The following is a 20,385-nucleotide window of genomic DNA, read 5'->3' as shown; positions in this document are numbered from 1 at the left end:
ACCCAAGGAAGGAAGTGGAGTGGGTGCAAACACTCAGCATCAAAGCCAAATATGGAGATGGAGGGGGGAGAACTTAGCCCCCTGCCAAGCCTCGAGTCTATAATGGCTTTTTGCCATTAACGGTCCACAACAAAGCATCAACTTGTTCCACTTAGTTTTCTATTTAGTTGTGCACTCATTGAAAAGATTGATACAATTTAAATTGATACAGTTTTAAGCGTTGAATTGGCCTCTAGAGTAGTTAATGAATTAATATTCCCACCAAGATTAAAAAGCCTTTTTCAGCCCTGGCCGGGTAGCCCAGTTGGTTAGAGCATTGTCTTGTTATGCCAAGATTGTGGGTTTGATCCCTGGTCAGGGCACATACAAGAATCAACCAATAAATGCATAAATAAGTAGAACAACAAATCAATATTTTTCTCTCCTTTCCTTTTTTGCTAAAATCAATAAATAAACAATTATTCAAAAAAATAAAATGACTTTTCCTCATGGATTGGTCTGCATAATATAAACTTTTTGGGGATGATGATTGAGGCAGGATAGTAAGAAGCTAGGAAAAAATTTCTTGGCAAGTACAGTGGGGAAACTGAGACAGACAACTGAACTAACTGGCTGAGCATTTTTACAGCCAGATATGAAGGTCCCCTCCCTAGGCTTCAGCGTGTTTCAGCTCCAGGCCCAGAAGAGCAGCAAAACCCGGTGGGTGACACCAGCACCAGCTAAAATGACTAATGACCCCCTGTCCTGTGGCTAACCAATCAGTAAAGAACACAGCTCTGAAAGGTCACACCTGGAAAAGCTGTGAAAAAGGCTATTGGATATTCTACTGAAATCCTCCCCCTGAACTCCCAGTCTTTAAAAACCTTCAAAATGGAGGACCCAGCGTGCTTTCTCTCCTAGGAGCATTCCCCTTCATGCCTTCCCTTCCCCCTCTTCTCTTCTTCCCCCAGAGATGTGTAGCTCCTGAACTCTAAGGGACCCAAAGAGACTTGAAACTAGGTGAGCCGTGGCAAATCATCCCAGGCTAACCCGCTGCCCCTGCCTCCAAGGCTCTCTTTTCTCTGACTCTCTGGTGAGATGACAGGAACCTGGGCTCCTGGGCTCATTTCTTTCCTATAACCTTTTTTTTTTTTTTTTTTTTTATCTTTTTTTTCCTTTTTTTCTTTATTCATTTTTAAAGAGGAGAGAGAGAGGGAGAGAGAGAGAGAAGGCGGGAGGAGCTGGAAGCATCAACTCCCATATGTGCCTTGACCAGGCAAGCCCAGGGTTTTGAACCGGCGACCTCAGCATTTCCAGGTCTATGCGTTATCCACTGCGCCACCACAGGTCAGGCTCCTATAACCTTTTTAGAGAGCTGCAGCAGACTGGCCTACGCTCTGTCCTGGTGCTTCTTCTGTCCTTGGTCCCCTTTTGTTTCACTATCTCTAGCTTTAATAAACTTATTCTCAACATCACCTGGACCCCTGTTGTGAAATCTTCCCTGCATGAAGTCCAGGACCCACACGCTACTGGCTGGCCCGAGGCAGACCTGAAGGGCCAGCTCCCTTTTCTAATAACAGTGATGATAATGATGATGATGACGTCGACGTCTGCAAGTGCCTGGAACAATGTCTGGCACACAGCACTCTCAAAAAGTACTTCATGAATGAATGAGATGCTCTTGACTTGGTGGCAAACGTCACCCCCTCTGGGAGACCTCGCCCCTCTCTTCTGTGGCCTATTTCAGTTGTACATCTTATTCCAGGTCCCTCATCCGTCCTTCCTCCACCACGAGGCCTTCTTTGGGTGTGCCAGCCCATGGAGACCTCTTTCACCTATGGTATCATGCAGTTTCTGTTTTCAGCGCTATTTACACAACATAGTGTAATCATGCCAATGTTCTGGTAAGCTGCTGTGGCACAGGGATGATATAAAAAATACTATATGTAGAAGAGTCAAACAGTGTCCAAACTAAAATGCGAGAGTCTCTTGCCCTGGGTTACACACCAGTATCTCACTTCCCCTGCCATTCCCAGAGGTAATCATTGTCACAGGTTTGGTTTAGATATTTCAAGTTCCTTTCCTGTTGGCATTCATGCAGACCCCCACTTTCCACATTTTTTTTTTGTATTTTTCTGAAGTTGGAAACAGGGAGGCAGTCAGACAGACTCCCACATGTGCCCTACTGGGATCCACCTGGCATGCCCACCAGGGGGCAATGCTCTGCCCATCTGGGGCATCGCTCTGTTGCAACCAGAGCCATTCTAGCGCCTGAGGTAGAGGCCACAGGGCCATCCTCAGTGCCCCGGCCAACTTTGCTCCAATGGAACCTTGGCTGCGGGAGGGGAAGAGAGAGACAGAGAGGAAGGATAAGGGGAGGGTTGGAGAGGCAGATGGGCACTTCTCCTGTGTGCCCTGGCCGGCAATCGAACCCGGGACTCCTGCACGCCAGGCCAATGCTCTACCACTGAGCCAAACGGCCAGGGCCCCACTTTCTGCATTTTAAGAACACTACACTTAATGCTTTATAAGTATTGTTGATGATGTGATACATACATTTTCTGTAGTTGGTAATTACATAGCAAGACAATACCAAACTACATTCCATCCATCCTCAGGGATGAAAACTTCGGAAATGTTCAGTATTTCAGGAACGCAAGCTGTGCTTCAGTGAACACTCTTGTATACATTTCCAAGTGTTTCTGGTGGTTAGATTCCTAGAAAGAGAATTGCTGGGCTTAAGGCTATGCATATTTAAATTTTTAATAGATGCAAAGATACTCTCTTAAAAGACTTTATAAATTTGTTCTTTGACTATCCTTGCATGATAGTATCTATTTCCCTGAAGCTTCATTAACAATGGGTAATTACCCATTATTCATCTTTTCCACAATTTACCACAATGATGGGAAAATGCTATTTTGTTAGTGTTTTAATTTCAATTATGATATTCAATACAATACAATTTAAGTTATTGTATTCAATTAGTAGTGAGGTTGTACATCTCTTCATATGCTTATTGACTATTTAAATTTTTCTTTTGTCAATTGCCTGTCCATAACCTTTGCCTATTTTTCAATTGGTTGCTGTCTTTATATGTATGTGTGTGTATTTTTTAGATATACAATATATATGTCTTTACATATATGTATACATATTTTTTCCTGATCATTGATTTGTTAAGTGTTACATATGGTGCACAATTTTTTTCCTAGTTGTTACTTGTCTTTGTCTTTACACTTTATTTATTTATCCTTCTTATAGATATTTTACATTTTCAGGACATTTACGCAGTCAGATCTGCCAGTTTTTCCTCTATGGTATTCCTTTTTTCCAGTTGTATTTTTTTTTATTGAGATGTAATTTATTTTCAACAAATTGCACATGGTGTTATATCTTATTTATGAAGGTATTTTTCACCCCAAGCTTATAAAAAATGTTTTCCATATTTTTCTTTAATGTTTTTAAAGGATTAAAAGAAAGTTTTGCTCCTGTATCTATTTGGAATCTATCTTTATATAAGGTGTGGAGTAGCTAATTCACTTTTTGTTTCCAAATTCTACATTATAGCTATTGATCAGATAAAATTTCCCTGTATTGAAATGCCGCATTTTTCATAAGCTAAAATTCTACATTTAAATGTAAACTCTGTCTACCTCACCAATGTAGCACCATTTTCATTAATATAGACTAGGACAAGTCTCCTTGTTATTCTTTAAATAAATGTCTTACATATTTAAATTTAATTTTTTCTTCTTGTGATCATACCTAGTTTTGTAAAAATTATGTTAGGGTTTGATTTTGTTAGGATTTAATTGACTTTATAAATTACCTTGGATGGGTATATACATCTTATATATCTTTGTGATTTTAAATGTTTTTATTGAGGCACCTGTTGTGTTCCATCATGCATTCAGGGTTGTTTTTATTTTATTTTAAAAATATCTTTTAAGTAAAGATTTCTTCACATGATTCTTACATATTTCTTTTGTGCATGTGTTTATTTCTAGGTATTCTATACTTGTAATTAGGGTCTATCTCTTCTTACATGTACCTACACACGACACACACACACAAATACCTCTTTTAAATTGGTTACTTATTCTTGGTTTATAGAAGAGTTGTTGACTTTTATTTGGCAACATAATGAGTTATCTTACTTTTTTGATATTGTCTTTTTCAGTTGCTTCTCAATGATCTCTGCAAATGTATATCTTTTTTTTTCTCTAACATTACATTGGCCAGTGAGTTAGCGGTTATGCGTACTACGCTTATTGAAGTACTGCAGATATTAACTTTTGTGCTTGAGTCTTTATCTTGACCATGTTTTCCATCTCGCCTACATAGCTACTATTACAGACTGTCAGTTATTTTACTAAAAAGTTAGCTTTGAGGTATCCATGACATTTTCACAATCCCTACTAGTAAACCTATCAGGAAAACGATTGAGATTAGCTTCCCAATGTCTCTTAGTAATATACCTTTGCTTTTTGTAAGTTCTTAAAACCCTTATTTAAAAATCTATTCTAAAGAAGTGAGTTATTTAGCCATGAAACAATATGGAAGAAGCTGAAATGCCCATGACTGAGTGAAAGCAGCCACGCTGTAAGGCTACATGCTGTGTGACAACATCTGTGTGGTGTTCCAAAAGAGGCAAAGCTTTGGAGAAAGATTAGTAATTGCCAGGGTTTGGTAGGGGGATGATGACTAGGTGGGGAAAACAGATGACTTTGACAGCAGTGAAAACACTCTGTGTGGTACTCTCATGGTGGATACAGGTTGTTAGTACTTTGTCCAAACCCACAGAATATGCAACACAAGAGTGAGCCCAGATGCAACCTATGTGCTCTGGATGATATGGATGTGTCAGTGTAGGTCACTGATTGTGGCAATTGCATCACTCTGGTGGGGGATGTTGACTATGGGTGAGGCTGTGTGTGCAGGGGTTGGGGGTAGATGGAAATTCTCTGTGCTTTCCCTCAGTTTTGCTCTGAACCTAACACTGATCTAGAAAAGTAAAGTCTTAATAATAAAGCCTGTTCTAGAAACCTAGAATTCTAGATGAAAAGTCCTATAGCCTAGAGTTTAAAAACCTACTTTTCTATTTCATTTTTTTAAGAGAGAGAGAAAGAAAGAGAACGAGAGAGAGAGTGTAAGAAGAAAGCATTAACTCATAGTTGTGGCACCTTAGTTGTTCACTGATTGCTTCTCATATGTGCCTTGACCAGGGGGCTCCAGCTAAGCCAGTGACCTTGGGCTCATACCAGCAACCTTGGGCTCATACCAATGACCATGGGATGATGCTGATGATCCCATGCTGAAGCCAGTGACCCCACACTCAAGCTGGTGAGCCTGCACTCAAGCTGGCCACCTCAGTGTCCCAGGTTGATGCTGTGTCCACTACACCACTGCCTGGTCAGGCTCTATTTTTACTTTTAACTGTGTGAGTTGCATGCCTCCAGCCATTTGGCACTTCTTGCTTTTTCCAGGACATCTTCCTTTTCCTTAGCTGGAGTTCTTTTTGACCTGTGAATGATCATTTGAGAAAAATCACAAGTTCTTCTCTGAGGAGGGAAGGGATGAGAACGCCAGTGAGCCCACCAGCAGCCAAGGTCATTACTGGGAAGGATCACTTGCCAGGTTGTTGAATAAACTAAACTCATGAATATTATTGGACTGTCACTACTCAATTTTCGTGAGCACTTGTTACAGTTTAACATCTTGAAGTTGTTTGTCTATATTACCGTGGAGTTCAGTCTACTATTACACCACCTGTCCATATCTCTTACATTTTGCTTCACTCTTTGGGGTGGGAGTCACAGTGGGTGTCCAGGGGGTTGGGCAGAACCTGAATGTTCTGCTGCATACCTGAGATGGTGGCTGCTGATGCAGCCCCTCCGTTATGTGCTGATACAATGCTTTACCAATGTCATGCAGAATAAAAAACCAAAACAGAAACTTAGGACCAAAACAAGCAAGTTACCTGCCCCACTATAAGCAGTAGTATTTGCTTTACTTTGCTCTCAATATTTTTGAATTTACCCCTAAATGAGGTTAGTCCTAAGTATGTGTGATAAACGAATTTGTCATGCCCTTTTTCCTGGTGACACCCTTGAAAGAGTTTGGCTAAGAAGTGCGAGCCAGACCAGTGTGGGGTGAAGCAGGAGCTGCCATGTCGTGTTTAACTGCGCGAGTCATTGCAGCATGATGCAACACCGGGGACTCTGAAAAACGGGGAGATATTAAACTGGGGTTTATCTGCACACTGTGTGTGAGACCATGGGGGCAGGGCTCCTGGCTGTCGTGTTCTCGGTGCTGGTTGGCACAAAATGAAATGATAAATAATGAAGAATGAAAATATATGACCCTCCAGATGACAATGGAGTCATGCTGGCTTGTTTTAGAGAGCCTGTCCTACCAGATGAACTCGTCATTGTCATTTTTATTGCACAAAGTAGAAGAAGAAGCAAGGACTACTATGGAGTTCCTTTATCTGCTTGTGCGCTGCAACCATTTCGCTGAGCAAGAAACCAGCCTGCAGAGAAAATGGATTGAAATGTCCTATGTGACACATGGCATTGAGCCCTCTGGAGAGAATTTTAGTGGAAACCAGGAGGGTCACTGTTGGGTTTGATTTCATTTAATTGTTTTATCAATGATATTGAGAAAGGGGCACACTGCACCCTAATGAACTTTACAGAAAATACAAAATTGGCAAATGTTCTTAATGTCACCGAGGAGTAAAAATGAAATAAAAATGAATCCAAAGAGGTAAGAAATACAGGCAGGAAATAACAGAATGAGATTCAATTTGGAAAATGGCAGTGTAATACATTTGGGGAAAATGGATCGTAGGCACTGTTGGATAGTCACCAGGAGGCTAGAGCCTATCCCTGTGAAGGGACCGCAGCGATGATGGCTGCGGATTAGCTGTGCGTCTGCAATGTGATAATGGCAGCACAAGCAGCTGGTGTCATTTCCGTTTGTAGGCAGATTGTCCTGGTGTCCCCAAGAAGGAACGATTGTGTCGTGTGTACTGTGCTGGTGAGATCGTAATGTAGACTACACGGTCTGGGGAGCCTCATTTCCAGAAGATAGATCTCAAACAACAGAAGGGTGGCGACGATGGTAGGGAAATGAGTAGCAGCTTTCAGATATAGTTCAGCCGAGGAAGCCAGGCTGCGCTCGGGAAGAAAGTGTGTTGAGGGAGTAATATCGGCTACAGTGTTCAGCCCTGCTCAGTGGACCCGTTTACCACTTCACACAGTGGGCACTTTATTGAGCACCTGCTCTGTGTCAGGCCCACACTGTGCTGAAGATGTGGGGACTCGTGCCTGGATCTGTCCATGGGGGTGGTGATGTACAAACAGAGGTGACGTCACAGTGTGCATGTAATGGTAAAGGGTCGAATGGAGCATTCTGGGATCACGTAGCAGGGTGGAAGGGCTTGTACCAAATACTGAGGAATTTACACTGGATTCTGATTTTAAGATTTTATTTATTGATCTTTTAGAGACAGGAGAGAGAGAGAAAGGCGGGGAGGAGCAAGAATCATCAACTTGTAGTTGCTTCTTGCGTGTGCCTTGACGGGGCAAGCTCAGGGCCTCAAACCAGGTACCTCAGCATTCCAGGTCGATGCTCCATCCACTGTGCCACCACAGGTCAGGTCTATACTTGATTTTGTAGGGTGGTATTCTCAACCTTGCTTACACATAAGCATCATCGAGGCCACTGTTAACATGGAAAGTGTCTGTTCTATCTAGGATGGACTGTGAATAGTTAACACGCAGTCTCACTAGGTGACATTATCAGTGGGAAGTTTGAGGAATCTCTGCTTTAGGTCATGGGAACCCTGGGAAGCATTTAAAGTCTTTTACTGTATCCCTCCGTCCGCTGCTTGGTACATGGATTTGGAGGAACCAGACTAGAGGGTAAGGGGAGAGTGTCCTTTATAGTTGCCCAGGCTTGAAATGATAGAGGACTAAACTTGGAAGTAGGACTGGAAAGACATTTAGAGGTCAAATGAGAAGACTTTAAAATTGACTGGATGTGGGCAAGGGGGAGACATTTGAGATACCACCCTCTGGTCTAATTCAGTCAGTACGTGCAGGGTGGTGGCCCGGCTGGGAGGGGACCACGGAGATGCTGCTGTGCCATGGGGACACTTAGGATTGAGAGTGATATGGCAGGAGGCTACCCCACACCGATGTCCAGTAGGTACATAGACATGGAGGTGATGCTTCTGTCTGATCTGGCTAACAAGAACTACTATCTGAGTCAAACAAATACAACCGTGGAGGTGGGCTAGGTGAGGTCCCCAGGGACACATCAACACTTGGGGCAGCAGGAGGAGTTAGCTTGGTTCAGGTTGTGGTCTGGGTTCCTCTAGGCCAGCCCACTGGCCATCAGAGGACGGAAAGTGTCCTCAATGGAAGAGCGGCACAGAGAGGGAGGGGGCAGCAGCACTTTTCTGGGACCCAGAAGATCAGCCTGCATGGAACCCAGGGAGGCAGGGACCCAGGCAGTCATGAGGTCTGCCTATTGCCATGTCAGCAGCCATAGAGCCCCGCGTCCTCCATGCCAGGAACCATCCTCCCCAGGCGATGGCTTCTTGCTCGTTCGTCAGGAACAGGGGAGATGCAGGTGTGGGCCTCCCTGCAGGTGAAACGATGAGGGCACCCACCCAAACCCAGAAATAGCAGGGAGCAGAGTCCTGAGTGCGTTGTACCCCAAACAGGAGGCATAACAAGGCTGGAGCTGGTGGGAGGAGGTCAGGGTGGGATACTGAGAGTGTGAGCAGAGGGCAGGGTTCTTTCTGGCAGGAAGATGAAGCTGCTTAGAGACTCTCTTTTTCAGGGGTGACATTTTTGGGGGTGTTCAGAGGTATCTGACTTGAAGATATAATAGAGAGACTAGTGCAGAGATTTCCAATTGTTCTTGGATTTTGGTACCCTTAGGTCAGAAGCCATAGCTAACAAAGTTTTGCATTTTTGAGGAGTTGGGTCCAACAATTCAGAAGTATTTCTGTCCTAAGATCTGAGAGCATAATTCTTCCCTAGAGACTGAGAGAAGGTATTCTCTTTCTGGTAAATTCTGAGCTCACTTTTGAAATGAGGTGGATATTTGATACATAGGGGCCAGCTCTCTCCAATAAGTGCAAAGTAATGTATCGCTCATTGTGGCAAAAAAAACTTTGCCATTAGTCTTTCTGAAGATGTCCGTGTGCCCTGTCCCTACAGACACAGCAGTGTCTGTCCCTGCATTTGCTCTCCGCCTCTCTGTTGGCAAGTCACTCTCTTTGCACTTGGTGTGCAGTTTATAGATTAAGCCAGCCTCCTTTCCATTACTGGGACATCAGGGTCCCCGTCACCCTCTCCATTCCCTTCACTGCTTATACCCGGTGTCCCTGCCTCCGGGCACTTTCTGTTTGTTCTGTCTCTGCTGGTTAGTAATCCCTCACTCTCCCTTTGATGCCTCTGCTACTGAGCTTTCTGAGTCTCACAGCCTGTATGCCTTGCCCATCCTGCCTGGTGTCCCCATGACCCCAACGCATGTCCTCCTTGGACACTGATCTGGCCTGGTCCTTCCCAGGACATGCAGATCCTGTTTTAAGCAAGAAGATGGCCCAGGTGGGGATGAGAAGCTGGGCTAGCCCTTAAGCCTGTTTTTTTTCTTCAGGTGTCCATGGGAGAGTTTCCAAGATGGAGTCTGGGGGCTCCCAGTCAAGGACAAACTCTGGTACAGTCCTGGGTGCCACATGTCCTTAGCTGTTGCTGAGCTTTGAGAAGGGCCAGTTTTGGGGGCTCAGCCTGAGCGCACTGCATGGGCCCTATGCACCAGGGAGCACAACCTCCCAGGGTTCACAAGAATGTAATTGTCATTCATTTTAGGATTTTCCTCTTAGGGGTTCAATAGCTTCAATTCTCTAAATTTTATAAAAATAAAAAAATTGCCCTCAATGACTTTTCAGCCAAACTTAGCCACTTACAGATGCAACAGCCTGATAGATCTTCATCAGTAGTGATGATATGGGTAATAGAACTCATTTGCAAAGGCTGTCTCCTGCAATTTAATCAGTATTTCAATCTAACACCAAATCACATATTTTAATAAGCTGCATCATTATTTGATTTAGTCATATAAGTAAGCTTTTACAATGTGAGGATTGCACAAAGCAAATAGGAAGTTCTGCTACCTAAAAGTATTTGGGGGGCAAAGATGAAATTACGATATAAGGTTAGAGGGAATTGAATAATTGGATCTGAAAGTACCTACCATAGGAAGCTGATGTTTCAAGTTTTAGTGGAAGAAATTAAATAATTCCTTTTTCTCCGGGGACGTGGGAGAGATAATTAGGAATGAGATTAACTAAACGTTGAGTGCCACTGCTTAATTAAACAAGCACACATCATGATATTTAAAGTATCAGCAGGTCCAGAAGCTCGCAGGGAACAACTGACAGCTGGAGTGCCATTTAAACACCACTGAGACAACTCTTTATTGTCCCTTACCCTCATCCTGCTGGCCATTGTCTTGGAAGAATTTAAGAGATTGAAAATGTCAACGGAGCAGCCAAGTGCCCTGCCCCAGTGGATGAGCCTGTAGTCACTGTGCCTTGCCCAGAGATAGGGGGAGTGGGGAGGTCTGAGTCCTGCTGTCCTGGGCCCCTGGGTCACAATCCAGAGGAAAGGACATAATGAAGATATGGGTTTAGGTCAGATAAACATTATCGAGGTAGGTAATAAAGTAAGTGTGAAAGGGTGATACAAGAAGGTGACTCTGGCACGGGAGTGAGAGAGGGATGAGGGTTCATTTTGGGGGGGATGTAAGAAGGTCACCTGGGAAGATGTGGGATTTTGTTGGGGTGCCAGGGTGAGAAGGGCTTTCATGGTGATGGGCCACACCACATCAGGGGACCAAACAGCCTTTGCAAAGATGTAGCCAGGGGAGAAGAGAAATTGAGGTTGGAGTCATGTTTGTGGTTGGTTAGGGCCAAGGTGGACAGTGATGAAAGGACAGGTTGGCATGGTGGACTTGGCCAGGAACTTGACCCCAGAGGCATTCCAGATTCTTCTTAAATGCATCCTTACCTGACCCAGGGCACGGTACAGAGGAGGGCTCCAGAATCGTTTCTTTGGATGAAAGAATGAATGAGTCTGCCTGACCAGGCAGTGGCGCAGTAGATAGAGCATTGAACTGGGACGCAGAGGACTCAGGTTCAAAACCCAAGGTTGTCAGCTTGAGCACGGGCTCATCTGGTTTGAGCAAGGCTCACCAACTTGAGCCCAAGGTCGCTGGCTCGAGCAAGGGGTCATTCAGTCTGCTGTAGCCTCCCCGGTCAAGGCACATATGAGAAAGCAATCAATGAACAACTAAGGTGCCACAATGAAGAATTGATGCTTCTCATCTCTCTCCCTTCCTGTCTGTCTGTCCCTGTCTATCCTTCTCTCTGTCTCTCCCTTTGTCTCTGTCACACACACACAAAAGAAGAATGAGTGAGTCAGCTAAACTCTTCAGTAAAACATCATTTTAATTAACGGCAATGAAGAGTGGAAAGTAATAGCAAGCAAAAGGATAGACCTGCCCTGAAGCTGTGTCTGGACAAGGGCCAGTTACCAAGCTGGAAGTGTCACTGTGTCTTCACTGCTCTTTGGGAACACACAGATGGTCTTTATACTCTGTGGCCGTCTGCACTTCAGAATGCCAGCTCCTTTTCTAGCTGCCCTGCCACAATGGGAAGTCTATTTAGTATGTTTTTGTTTGCTCTTTTGGTTTGTGTTTTGTAGACTTTGTCTTAGAGTGAATGCCAGGGAAAAGAATGACTTGACGTGGATAAAGCGGGGGCTTTTCTGTGTCCCCCAGCTGCTCCGTCAGGGCAGGACATGCAGAGGTCCTCACATGTCTGGTTTTGTCCAAGTCCCCAGAGGGCTGCCTTTGACCTGTGTCTTGGAGGGGCAGGAGGGAACTAGAGGCATGAAGCCTACTGTGGGAGCAGAGAGAGACAGTCTCTATGTCTCTGGGGCTGCAGTTCCTTCTCTGAGAATGCAGTTCTGGTTACAAGTAGTGAGGACACAGCTACATCAGGCTTCGCCCTTGGGAGCCGGTGAACTAAGTAAGAAGGCCGGTGAACTAAGTATATTCAGTTTTTAAAAATTTTGGAGCAAAGTTTCTGACTCATCTCTATTGTGTACATTTCATGGCACCAACCTCTTTCTGTCCCCATAGACTTTTCTCTTCCGTTGATCTGTGGAAACTGAGGCAGGATGGTGTCTGCTCTGCAGATTTTTATACCTCTCTTTGGTGCAAATTAGCAAGCACTCTGTGCCAGGGACCAGGGCATTCAACCTCTGACTCTCTCCTTTCAACTTGAAAGAACTTAAGAATAACCTTCTTCTTAAGGTTGGAGGACTTTATCCCTCCCTTCTGTAGGAAACTAAGAAGGCTGTAAAGTAGATCATAACAGACCCACAGCAAGGTCAAGGCAAGGACACCGTAGAGGAGGCAGCCTTGATGGCCGGAGTGCAGGGACTCCAGGTGAAGGATGGCGTGCTGTGCCCTGGCCTCTCTTCCATGTCTCCCGGAATGGAATATGTTGTGGCTCCAGTGTCCTGACCCACCTGGAGGGTATGTTTGTTTCATTAATTTGTTCATTCAGAGTAACCGTGACTTGTTAAGACCCAGAGGGATTCCAGAAAGTGAAAAAGACATATAGTCCCTGCCTGTTCAGCTGGGGTGGTGGGTAAGGAACAGTATGAACAAGTCTATAGACACTGTGCAGCAGTGCAGTCAGCGGCAGTGGAGAGGGGAGGTGCACAGTCACTAGCTGATCTTGCAGGAAGGCCTCTCTTGACTCACATTTACTTCAGTTTCCCACTTTGCGTCAGACACATGGAAGGCATGATGACCCTTACAGATGCCTGTCCTGTGAAAAGAACTTCTCCAAAGCCGTGCCTTTCACTCTGTAAACCACACTGTGTGATTGGCGTCGGCTTTAGTTTGTTGCTTGTCTTCTTTTCTCCAGATTGAATTGAAAAGGTGTTGGTTTCATGCCTTCTGGATCCCGCCCTGGCCCAGGACGGGAGGCCTAGGGTCTGGCTCCTCATGACGAATTTGTGCACTCAGTGCTCACTCTCACTAGGAGTGTGTGAGGCAGGGCTTATCAGGGGAAGGGGGGGACCTCAAGCCTCAGAAGTTTCTTAAAGGAGTGCTCCCTAATCCTGCAGATCCTTGAGCTCACTCCAGATTTCTCAGAGCAGAAGTTCAGGGTGATGCCTAGAAATCCCCCTTTTAACAAGAATCCCCATTCATTCTCCTGCACACTGAAATTTTAGAAATCTTAGGCTTTGGGCACTAAGTGAAAGCAACACCCTGTGCAGTTAAGATGTGGATAAGCTGGAGAATACTTTAGCCTGGCCTGGAAAGAGAAATGAAGATGTGTCTCCTAAACTCAGAGTCTGTCCCACATCCTTGCTCCAGCTCCTGTGGCCCCCTCACTGCTCTGTCTGTGCCAGGACCCTCCTCACACTCCTCTCCATCAACACCTGCATTCTAGAAGGCTTTCTGTGTCAGAAATGTGCACCTTTCTTTGGATGGAACCTACAGATGTGATGTTAGCTTCTTTAATTGTAGGATTCTTGATTAAAGGAATTGGGTGCACAGGTGAACCGGTGGGAAAGAATTCTGGGAAAGAGGGGGTCTTCCCAGGGCCTCTACAAATCATTATCTCTCTGTTCCATGGATGATGAGGTCAGTCCTCCGTCACAGGTCTGGATAAAGGTATCAGTATCCTGAGTGAACAGGCACCAGGAAGGGAACAGCAGTGTATGTGGGGCCTCGGCATGGAGGGTATTGGCACTGTCACAGGGTCTTGGCGTGAACTCGGGACACAACCTGTCCCTGCCTATGAAACACGCCCTCCCCAGGGCATAGGTGAGCATTCTGTTCAAGCCAGCAATCCAGGCTCTCAGTTTTCACACCTGTCTGAGTGATGGCTTCCCTGCAGGCCCTGTTAAAGGAGACTTGACGAAGGTCCTTTCATTCCGTGCAGCTTCTTCCAGACACGAGACCGATAAGATCGAGGTGTCTCGGCATCCCTGTGCGGTGTCCTTCCAGCCTGTTTGATCCTGGGCCACTTTTAACCGGTTCTTCCCAGAGCAGCTGAGGTACCTGGTGTCTCTCAGAGTGAGCTCCTTGTTGGGGTTCATCCAACTGCTCTCGGGCCGGGCCGGGCCGGCCTGTAGCTCTGTCACCTGGGTCACCATCTCTCCAGGAGAGCAGGTAAGCTGTGCACCCTGGGTGCCAGGATCCCATTGAAAGGACAAAATTGTCAATAGGTCTGCTGAAGACTTGACTCCACAGGGCTCCCAATACTCCTTCTGACTGTGAGCCCCAACTGGGTCACAGGTGGGCACCGGGGTCCAACAGAGCCCGTGCCCACTCGAGTTCTGGTAGAGCTGTGTTGAGGAGTGTTTAGATGCTGGGACCAAATGGGCTTCTTTCTGCTGCCCTGGTCAGTCTACTCCCCTTCTCCCCACCCTCTTCCAGGCCCCGAACCCTGTGTGAGGAGTGGGTCCTTCCAGTGCCCACCCTTCTGAGATCTCTGGATCTAGGAAGGATGGAGGAGGAGGGTGCCCATGAGTGGCCTCAGGTAAGGCTCCCCAGGAAACAGGCTGGCAACACTCACAGCCGCTGGGGTAATGAGACATCCCCAAGAGGGCACATGCTGCCCACTCCCACATTAGCTCTTGGCTGGAAAGCCAGTCTCAGAGCGCATGGCCAGGCAGAGGCTGCCTGGAGCAGGGTGTAGTGGGGTGTTGACTGTGTCCCTCTCACTTGGAGAGGAGCAGCCTGTCAGAAGCCCCCTTGGATCAGGGGAACCCCTTACCCCATGAGCGGTAAGAAAGGGGGTGAGTGAAGATGGGAGCAGGAGGGGAGCCAGTGGAGTTGCTTTCTTTAGTCATGCCCCCTCCTGGGCAGGGGACAGAAGTCCCATAACCCCTCCCAGCCATGGAAACCCAGAGGAGTGCCGCCCTGCCCAGCATCAGGGTTCTACAAGACCACCTGCTGGAGACAAGGCTGGCAGCAGGCGAATCCCCTAACTACCGAGGGAGTAAACAGAGCTGCCCAGGCCCAGGTAGCTGTGGGAGGGAAGGACTTTCAGCTTCCCAAGCTGATGCTTTGGAAGAACCAGGACTAGGGGTAGGATATACTCCTTGTTGCCTTTTTCCCAATTGTCCCAGACTCTGGCTAGGCCACACAAGTGAGGCAAACACAGCTGAAACTGACAGGCTGTCCCCTCATGATGGCCAAAGTCAGTGGAAACTGTTACACATGCTTTTTGATCAAGAGATTGACATTTGATGTCATAGAGTTTTTTGACCAGCGTTAGTGATCTGTGACAGGAAAATTTGCTACTCTCTCCTCAGTCAAGCTAAATGTGTCTTTGAAGGGCTTCGTCCTCTGTTATCCTGTCTGCCCCTCAGTGGGCCCTCCGCTCAGCTTCTCCAGGCTGACCACAGCGGATTCCTGTCTGCCGTGCGCAGCTGTGCTGGGGAGGGAAGTGCGATACTCAAGTCAGTGGTCCAACTGCTCGCCCACAGTGAAGCCCCATGGTTAGGTCAGCCCCGCTATCCCCACAGTGTGTCCTGATGGTGTGGGGACTCAGACACACCTTCAGGACACACTTGACAGTGTGTCAGATTCACTCTGAGATAGCAGGGGACTAGCAGCTGAAATAAGACTGTTGTGTGGAACCTTGGGAAGACTTTTGAAACACGGGCAGAGTTTATATAAAGATTTTTCTTTCTTGTAGGAAAAGCATAAGGTTATGAGTGGTGTTGCTGATCCAGGTTGCTGCCCTTTCCTATAAAGTAGCCACGGTGGGGGTCCTGGCCTAGAGCTCCTGCAGCTCAGACTCATTACCAGGTGTCCATGTGGGAGACCTCACCTTCTGTCCCAAATAAGGCAAAGGGAATTGTGATTGGACTAAATCAAGGGCCCGCAGTGTTTGAAAAGACAGAGAATGAAAGATGAGTGAAAAGCAGCGAGGGTGCTCACTGGGGCTGGGACGGCGGCAGCCTGCTTGAGCCGCAGACGTGCTGCTGCAAGGACGGGGCCCCTGTCTTATGGACCATTCGAACAACTGATGGTTCACTGTCTGAGGCAAAGGGCTGACAGCAAAGGGCCATGCTGGACCTAGGTGTAAGAATTAGAGGGGGCTAGAATAGACTGGTATCCCTGTCTAAGGGAGCTGATGTCTTTGTGCATACAAATGGCTTCTAGGTCTCAGGCACTGTTCTGAGCACATCACATGTCTCAATCCATTTGATACCCATGTGTAGCCTGACAGTATGGACTTATTATCCTTGCATAGCAAGAGGAGAAACTAAGGTACCGGGAAGTTAAGGGATTTGCCTAGAGGCACACCACAACCAACAAATGACAGCTTAGTGTTTCAACCCAGTGTACATCAGTTCATCTCTTAGTGTTTCAACCCAGTGCATCAGTTCAGAACATGCATCTGGTTCACCCAGGGAATCTGGCTTTGAGAACAGATGCCGATCCCATAGATATGGCTTGGGACCCAGTGGTTCTGTACTTCTCACCAGCCCCAGGTGCTGCAGCTGCTGGTTCATGAGTACACTTGGAGCGGTAAGGCTTTGGGCCATGATAGGCATGCCTGACTGTCCAAAAACATAAGCGCATGGAGATGCATTTCTTCATTCTGTCTTGTCTTCACTAAGACTCTTTATGGTAAGCCTAGCCTAAGTTCCATTAGTTGAAGCCATAAAAACCACGCAAGCCAATTCAGAAGGGAGGAGGGGTAGTTTAGGTAGTTTAAGGATAACAGAGCTCATGGAATCCAATCACAATACGTCAGCCCTCTTGGGACCCAAAGTGCTATCAAGGTCAAGTCTCTGATTCCCGTCGGTCTTCTCACCTCCATCTTCTCCTTACAGGTTCTGCTTTCTACTCTGCTCTGCTTGCCAGTTTTCCAAACACAGCTACCTGCTCCTAAGTCCACAGGTTCCTTCAGTCCCAGGGTCCACAACAACCAGGCGTATACTTTGTTTCTATGTTTAAATTCTTGAAGGGAACATCTGATTGGTTGCTCTGGCAGTCATGATTATAGAAGCTCTGGGTGGGACAAATTTTCTGACATATCTAATATCACATGCAAGACCAAATATCCACTGGGAGATTGATCTGGACTTCCAGATTACTTACTGGGTCATTAGAAATAGATCTTTTCTTTACTAGGTGCCTACCCCATGCCTGGCCATGTGCCACATGAAGGGGATATAGAGATAGAAGATATAGCTTCTGGTTTTAGGGAATTTAGGTTTTAATAAGACAGGGGTTCTTCTCCTGTCATGGCAGACAGACTTCCAACAGACAAAAATCCTCCTTCTGAGGATTAGAAATGCTGAAAAAAATCTGCATTTCAGCTTTCCTAGTGACTTATTTATATTTTGTAAATACATTTATATTATATAATCAATTATATATGTGCGTATATATTTTAGATAGATAGATAGATGGATGGCTATAGATAGACAGGTAAGGTAGGTTGATAGATAGATTCTTTTCATTTGGGTCCTAGATTCTCTTTTCTAGAGCTCTTCAATTTGGTAGCCACTGCCCACATGCAGCTATTTCAATTTGAATTAATGAACATGAACTACAATTATAAATTCAGTTTCTCTGTTCCACTGGCCTGGCCATGTTCCATGTGCTCAGTAGCCATGTGTGGTCATGGCTACTGTACAGTGCAGACAGAACATTCCTGTAATCTCAGAAGTTAAAATATCAGGCCATATTTTAATTCCCTGTATGTTTTTGTCAGGTTTCATTGTTAGATATTTACTTGCGATATGTTACCCCTGTGAATGGAAGCCCTCCATGCTTTCAGACTCTTTACTGTGACGTTTGAGGTTTCATACACTGTAGCTCAGTTCTGTTTGAATGACCATTGACAGTAGGCACAGGGAATTCAGGGATCAGCCACGGACTGGGAGCAGACAAGGTGGTGTCATCTCAAAGTCAGATGCCTGCTGCTTTGGGTGACTGTCTTGCATGGGAAATGGTGCGCAGAGTTCTGACCCTGAGTCGTCAGGTGACTGAGTCTCCTCTGTCTTGGAATACCAAATGGTAATAATGTTTTGGTTCTTGGGATTCTCATTGGAGAAATCTTTATTTTGCAAGGATATGAGGCAAGTGGGACTTATCTTGAATTTTTTTTAAATTTCTTGCTATTTATTGGCTTTTAAACAGACATCTTAATTTCCTTCTGTCTCTCATTGTTCTGTGTAAATCATTGCGCCTCTGTGTGGCCTGTGAGGTGTGACGATTAAATGTGGGTTTGCAAAAGTGAAATTCACTTTATAAAAAGTACATCTCTACCACATGGTGTTACTTGGGACTGCAGGTTGGACCTGGTCCAAAGCTGCTCTGCTTCATGTTTCCTGTTTCTTTTTCTTTCTTTCTTCCTTACAGTGATTTCCCTCAAAACTTCAGAAGATTCGTCCTTTGAAAAAAAGAAGGAGACATGGGCATTTTTTGAAGGTAAAGCTTGCATGTTTTTATTATAAGCTGCTACCCCACTTTTAGACAATAGGAAAGGAATGGAATCAGAGGAAAGGACCTTAACTTCTTAGTTTTGCCACAATATCAAGTTGTTCTTTTTGCCCTACACTTACTCAAGAGTGGGACAGGATTTCTGGTGGTAATAGCCACAGGGTTTTGCAAAAGTAGGGGTGAAAGTTCTGTGCAGTTTGGGGGTTGTTTTGTTTTGGTCCAGAATTCCTCCTCTTAGGTGACATTAGGGAGGTAATCTTCAAGTATTATAAAAATGGGAAGAATATCCACTGTGACAAATTTTAATCTCAGGTGCTTAAGGGGTTTGGGATTCTGGAAATAGTTTGGAAATCTCAAGCAAGTGATTTCGACTCATTGTAGAATTACCAGCGGACCTTTAACCACACTGATGCTTACCCATGTTTCTAGAAACTCTCATTGAGTTGGAAGTTGCTGAACGTTCTCTGGAAGGTTCCAGTGTGCAGCCAGGGCCTGAGACCATGGCTCTCCAAGCTAGTCTCAGACAGCGGCATAGCAGCAGTCCCCTGGGAGCCTGTTCCAACAGACTTTGTTGGACACTGCCCTTGCTTACAGATCTGGAACTCCGGGGTGGTGCCCAGCCATCTGGCTTGTTCTGATACAAAGCTCCAGCTTGAGCCTTGGAGCAGTGATTCTTAACAGGTGATGATTTTGCCCCTTCAGGGAACATTTGTTAAGATAGGGGTATATGTTTGGTTGCCACAACTAGCATTTTGGTGCTCCTGTTATCTCTTGGGTAGGGACGAAGGATGCTGCTTAAACAGCCAGCCTACAATGCACATGGCCCCTAATGTCAAGCATGTCGTGGTTGACGAAACTCGCCTTAAAAAGGAAAGCCATAGAAATGGTCACAGAATGGTTGAGGATTATGACCCTCAACAAGAAGAATGTACTTTGTACGTTCTCAGGCAGAGCCTTTGATCAGTACAAAGCTGGTTAAACACATGAATGTAGATAAAAGTGAAATGGTTACCAGGGGAAGGGGAGTAAAGAGGGACTAATATACGGTGGCGGAAAATGATTTGACTTTGGGTGATGGATACTCAACACAATCAATCGTTCATATATCATAGAAAAGTTGACCTGAAACCTATCTACTCTTATTGATCAATGTCACCCCATTAAATTTAATTTTCAATTAAAAAAAACGATTACTATTAAGAGGTGATCAAGAAATTGTGAAGAATGACATGGTGAAGGCAGAGCATTTACTGCCAAGAATGACCTTGTGTAAAGGACCTTAGGAGAGGGGTGTGCCTGGGGCTTCACCATCCCCTTTTGTTAACTCTGCAGGTGTGTTGGGAGCAAAGCTTGCCCTAGGGCAGGCATGGCCAGCATACGGCCCGCAGGCGGGGCCGGCCTGCGTAAGGAGTTTATGTGGCCTGCCATTAAATTTTTAGTATTCTCTGCACAATGCACTGTGGAAATGAAAAAGTGGTACTTTTAAATCGTTATACATAAACTACAATATCTAACCATTGTGTACACAATGAAAGTTAAAATCTCAGCTACTCAGAAGCGGAAGTGTCTTTGATTATTGGAAATCGAGATATTTCAGAAGATAGTGATATGCGGAAAAGAATTCCACAAGTGACTAATCTAGGGTTAACTTCCAATAATTGGTTGAATGGATTTGCCATACTTATTTATTTTTTTTTAAAAATTCCATTATAAAGATTTACAACTTTTGTACTCATCTGTGCAATTTTTATAAGAAATTGAATAATGGAAAATATAGAAATTTAAAAAAACTTGCCAAGGAATATTTAGTAATCTTAAGCTCAATTTATA

The 20,385-nt window shown here is 45.3% G+C and overlaps 1 protein-coding gene across 2 annotated transcripts in view; it reads left to right on the top strand.

The window, feature by feature from the left end:
* Positions 1-20,385, top strand: part of VSTM4 (V-set and transmembrane domain containing 4) — a 105,093-nt gene that overhangs the window by 13,347 nt on the left and 71,361 nt on the right. The window contains exon 3 of one of the 2 annotated variants that reach the window (XM_066243634.1): positions 18,475-18,543. The exons of the other annotated variant lie outside the window; for it this stretch is intronic. Coding sequence (XP_066099731.1) covers positions 18,475-18,543 — 69 coding nt within the window. The remainder of the gene's footprint in view (positions 1-18,474; positions 18,544-20,385) is intronic. 2 annotated transcript variants of the gene reach the window in all.

Source organism: Saccopteryx bilineata, chromosome 9 (genome assembly GCF_036850765.1).
Source record: "Saccopteryx bilineata isolate mSacBil1 chromosome 9, mSacBil1_pri_phased_curated, whole genome shotgun sequence".
Taxonomy (NCBI): domain Eukaryota; kingdom Metazoa; phylum Chordata; class Mammalia; order Chiroptera; family Emballonuridae; genus Saccopteryx; species Saccopteryx bilineata.
Note: the sequence above shows the minus strand (reverse complement) of the source record. Positions and strands in the feature narration are given on the sequence as shown.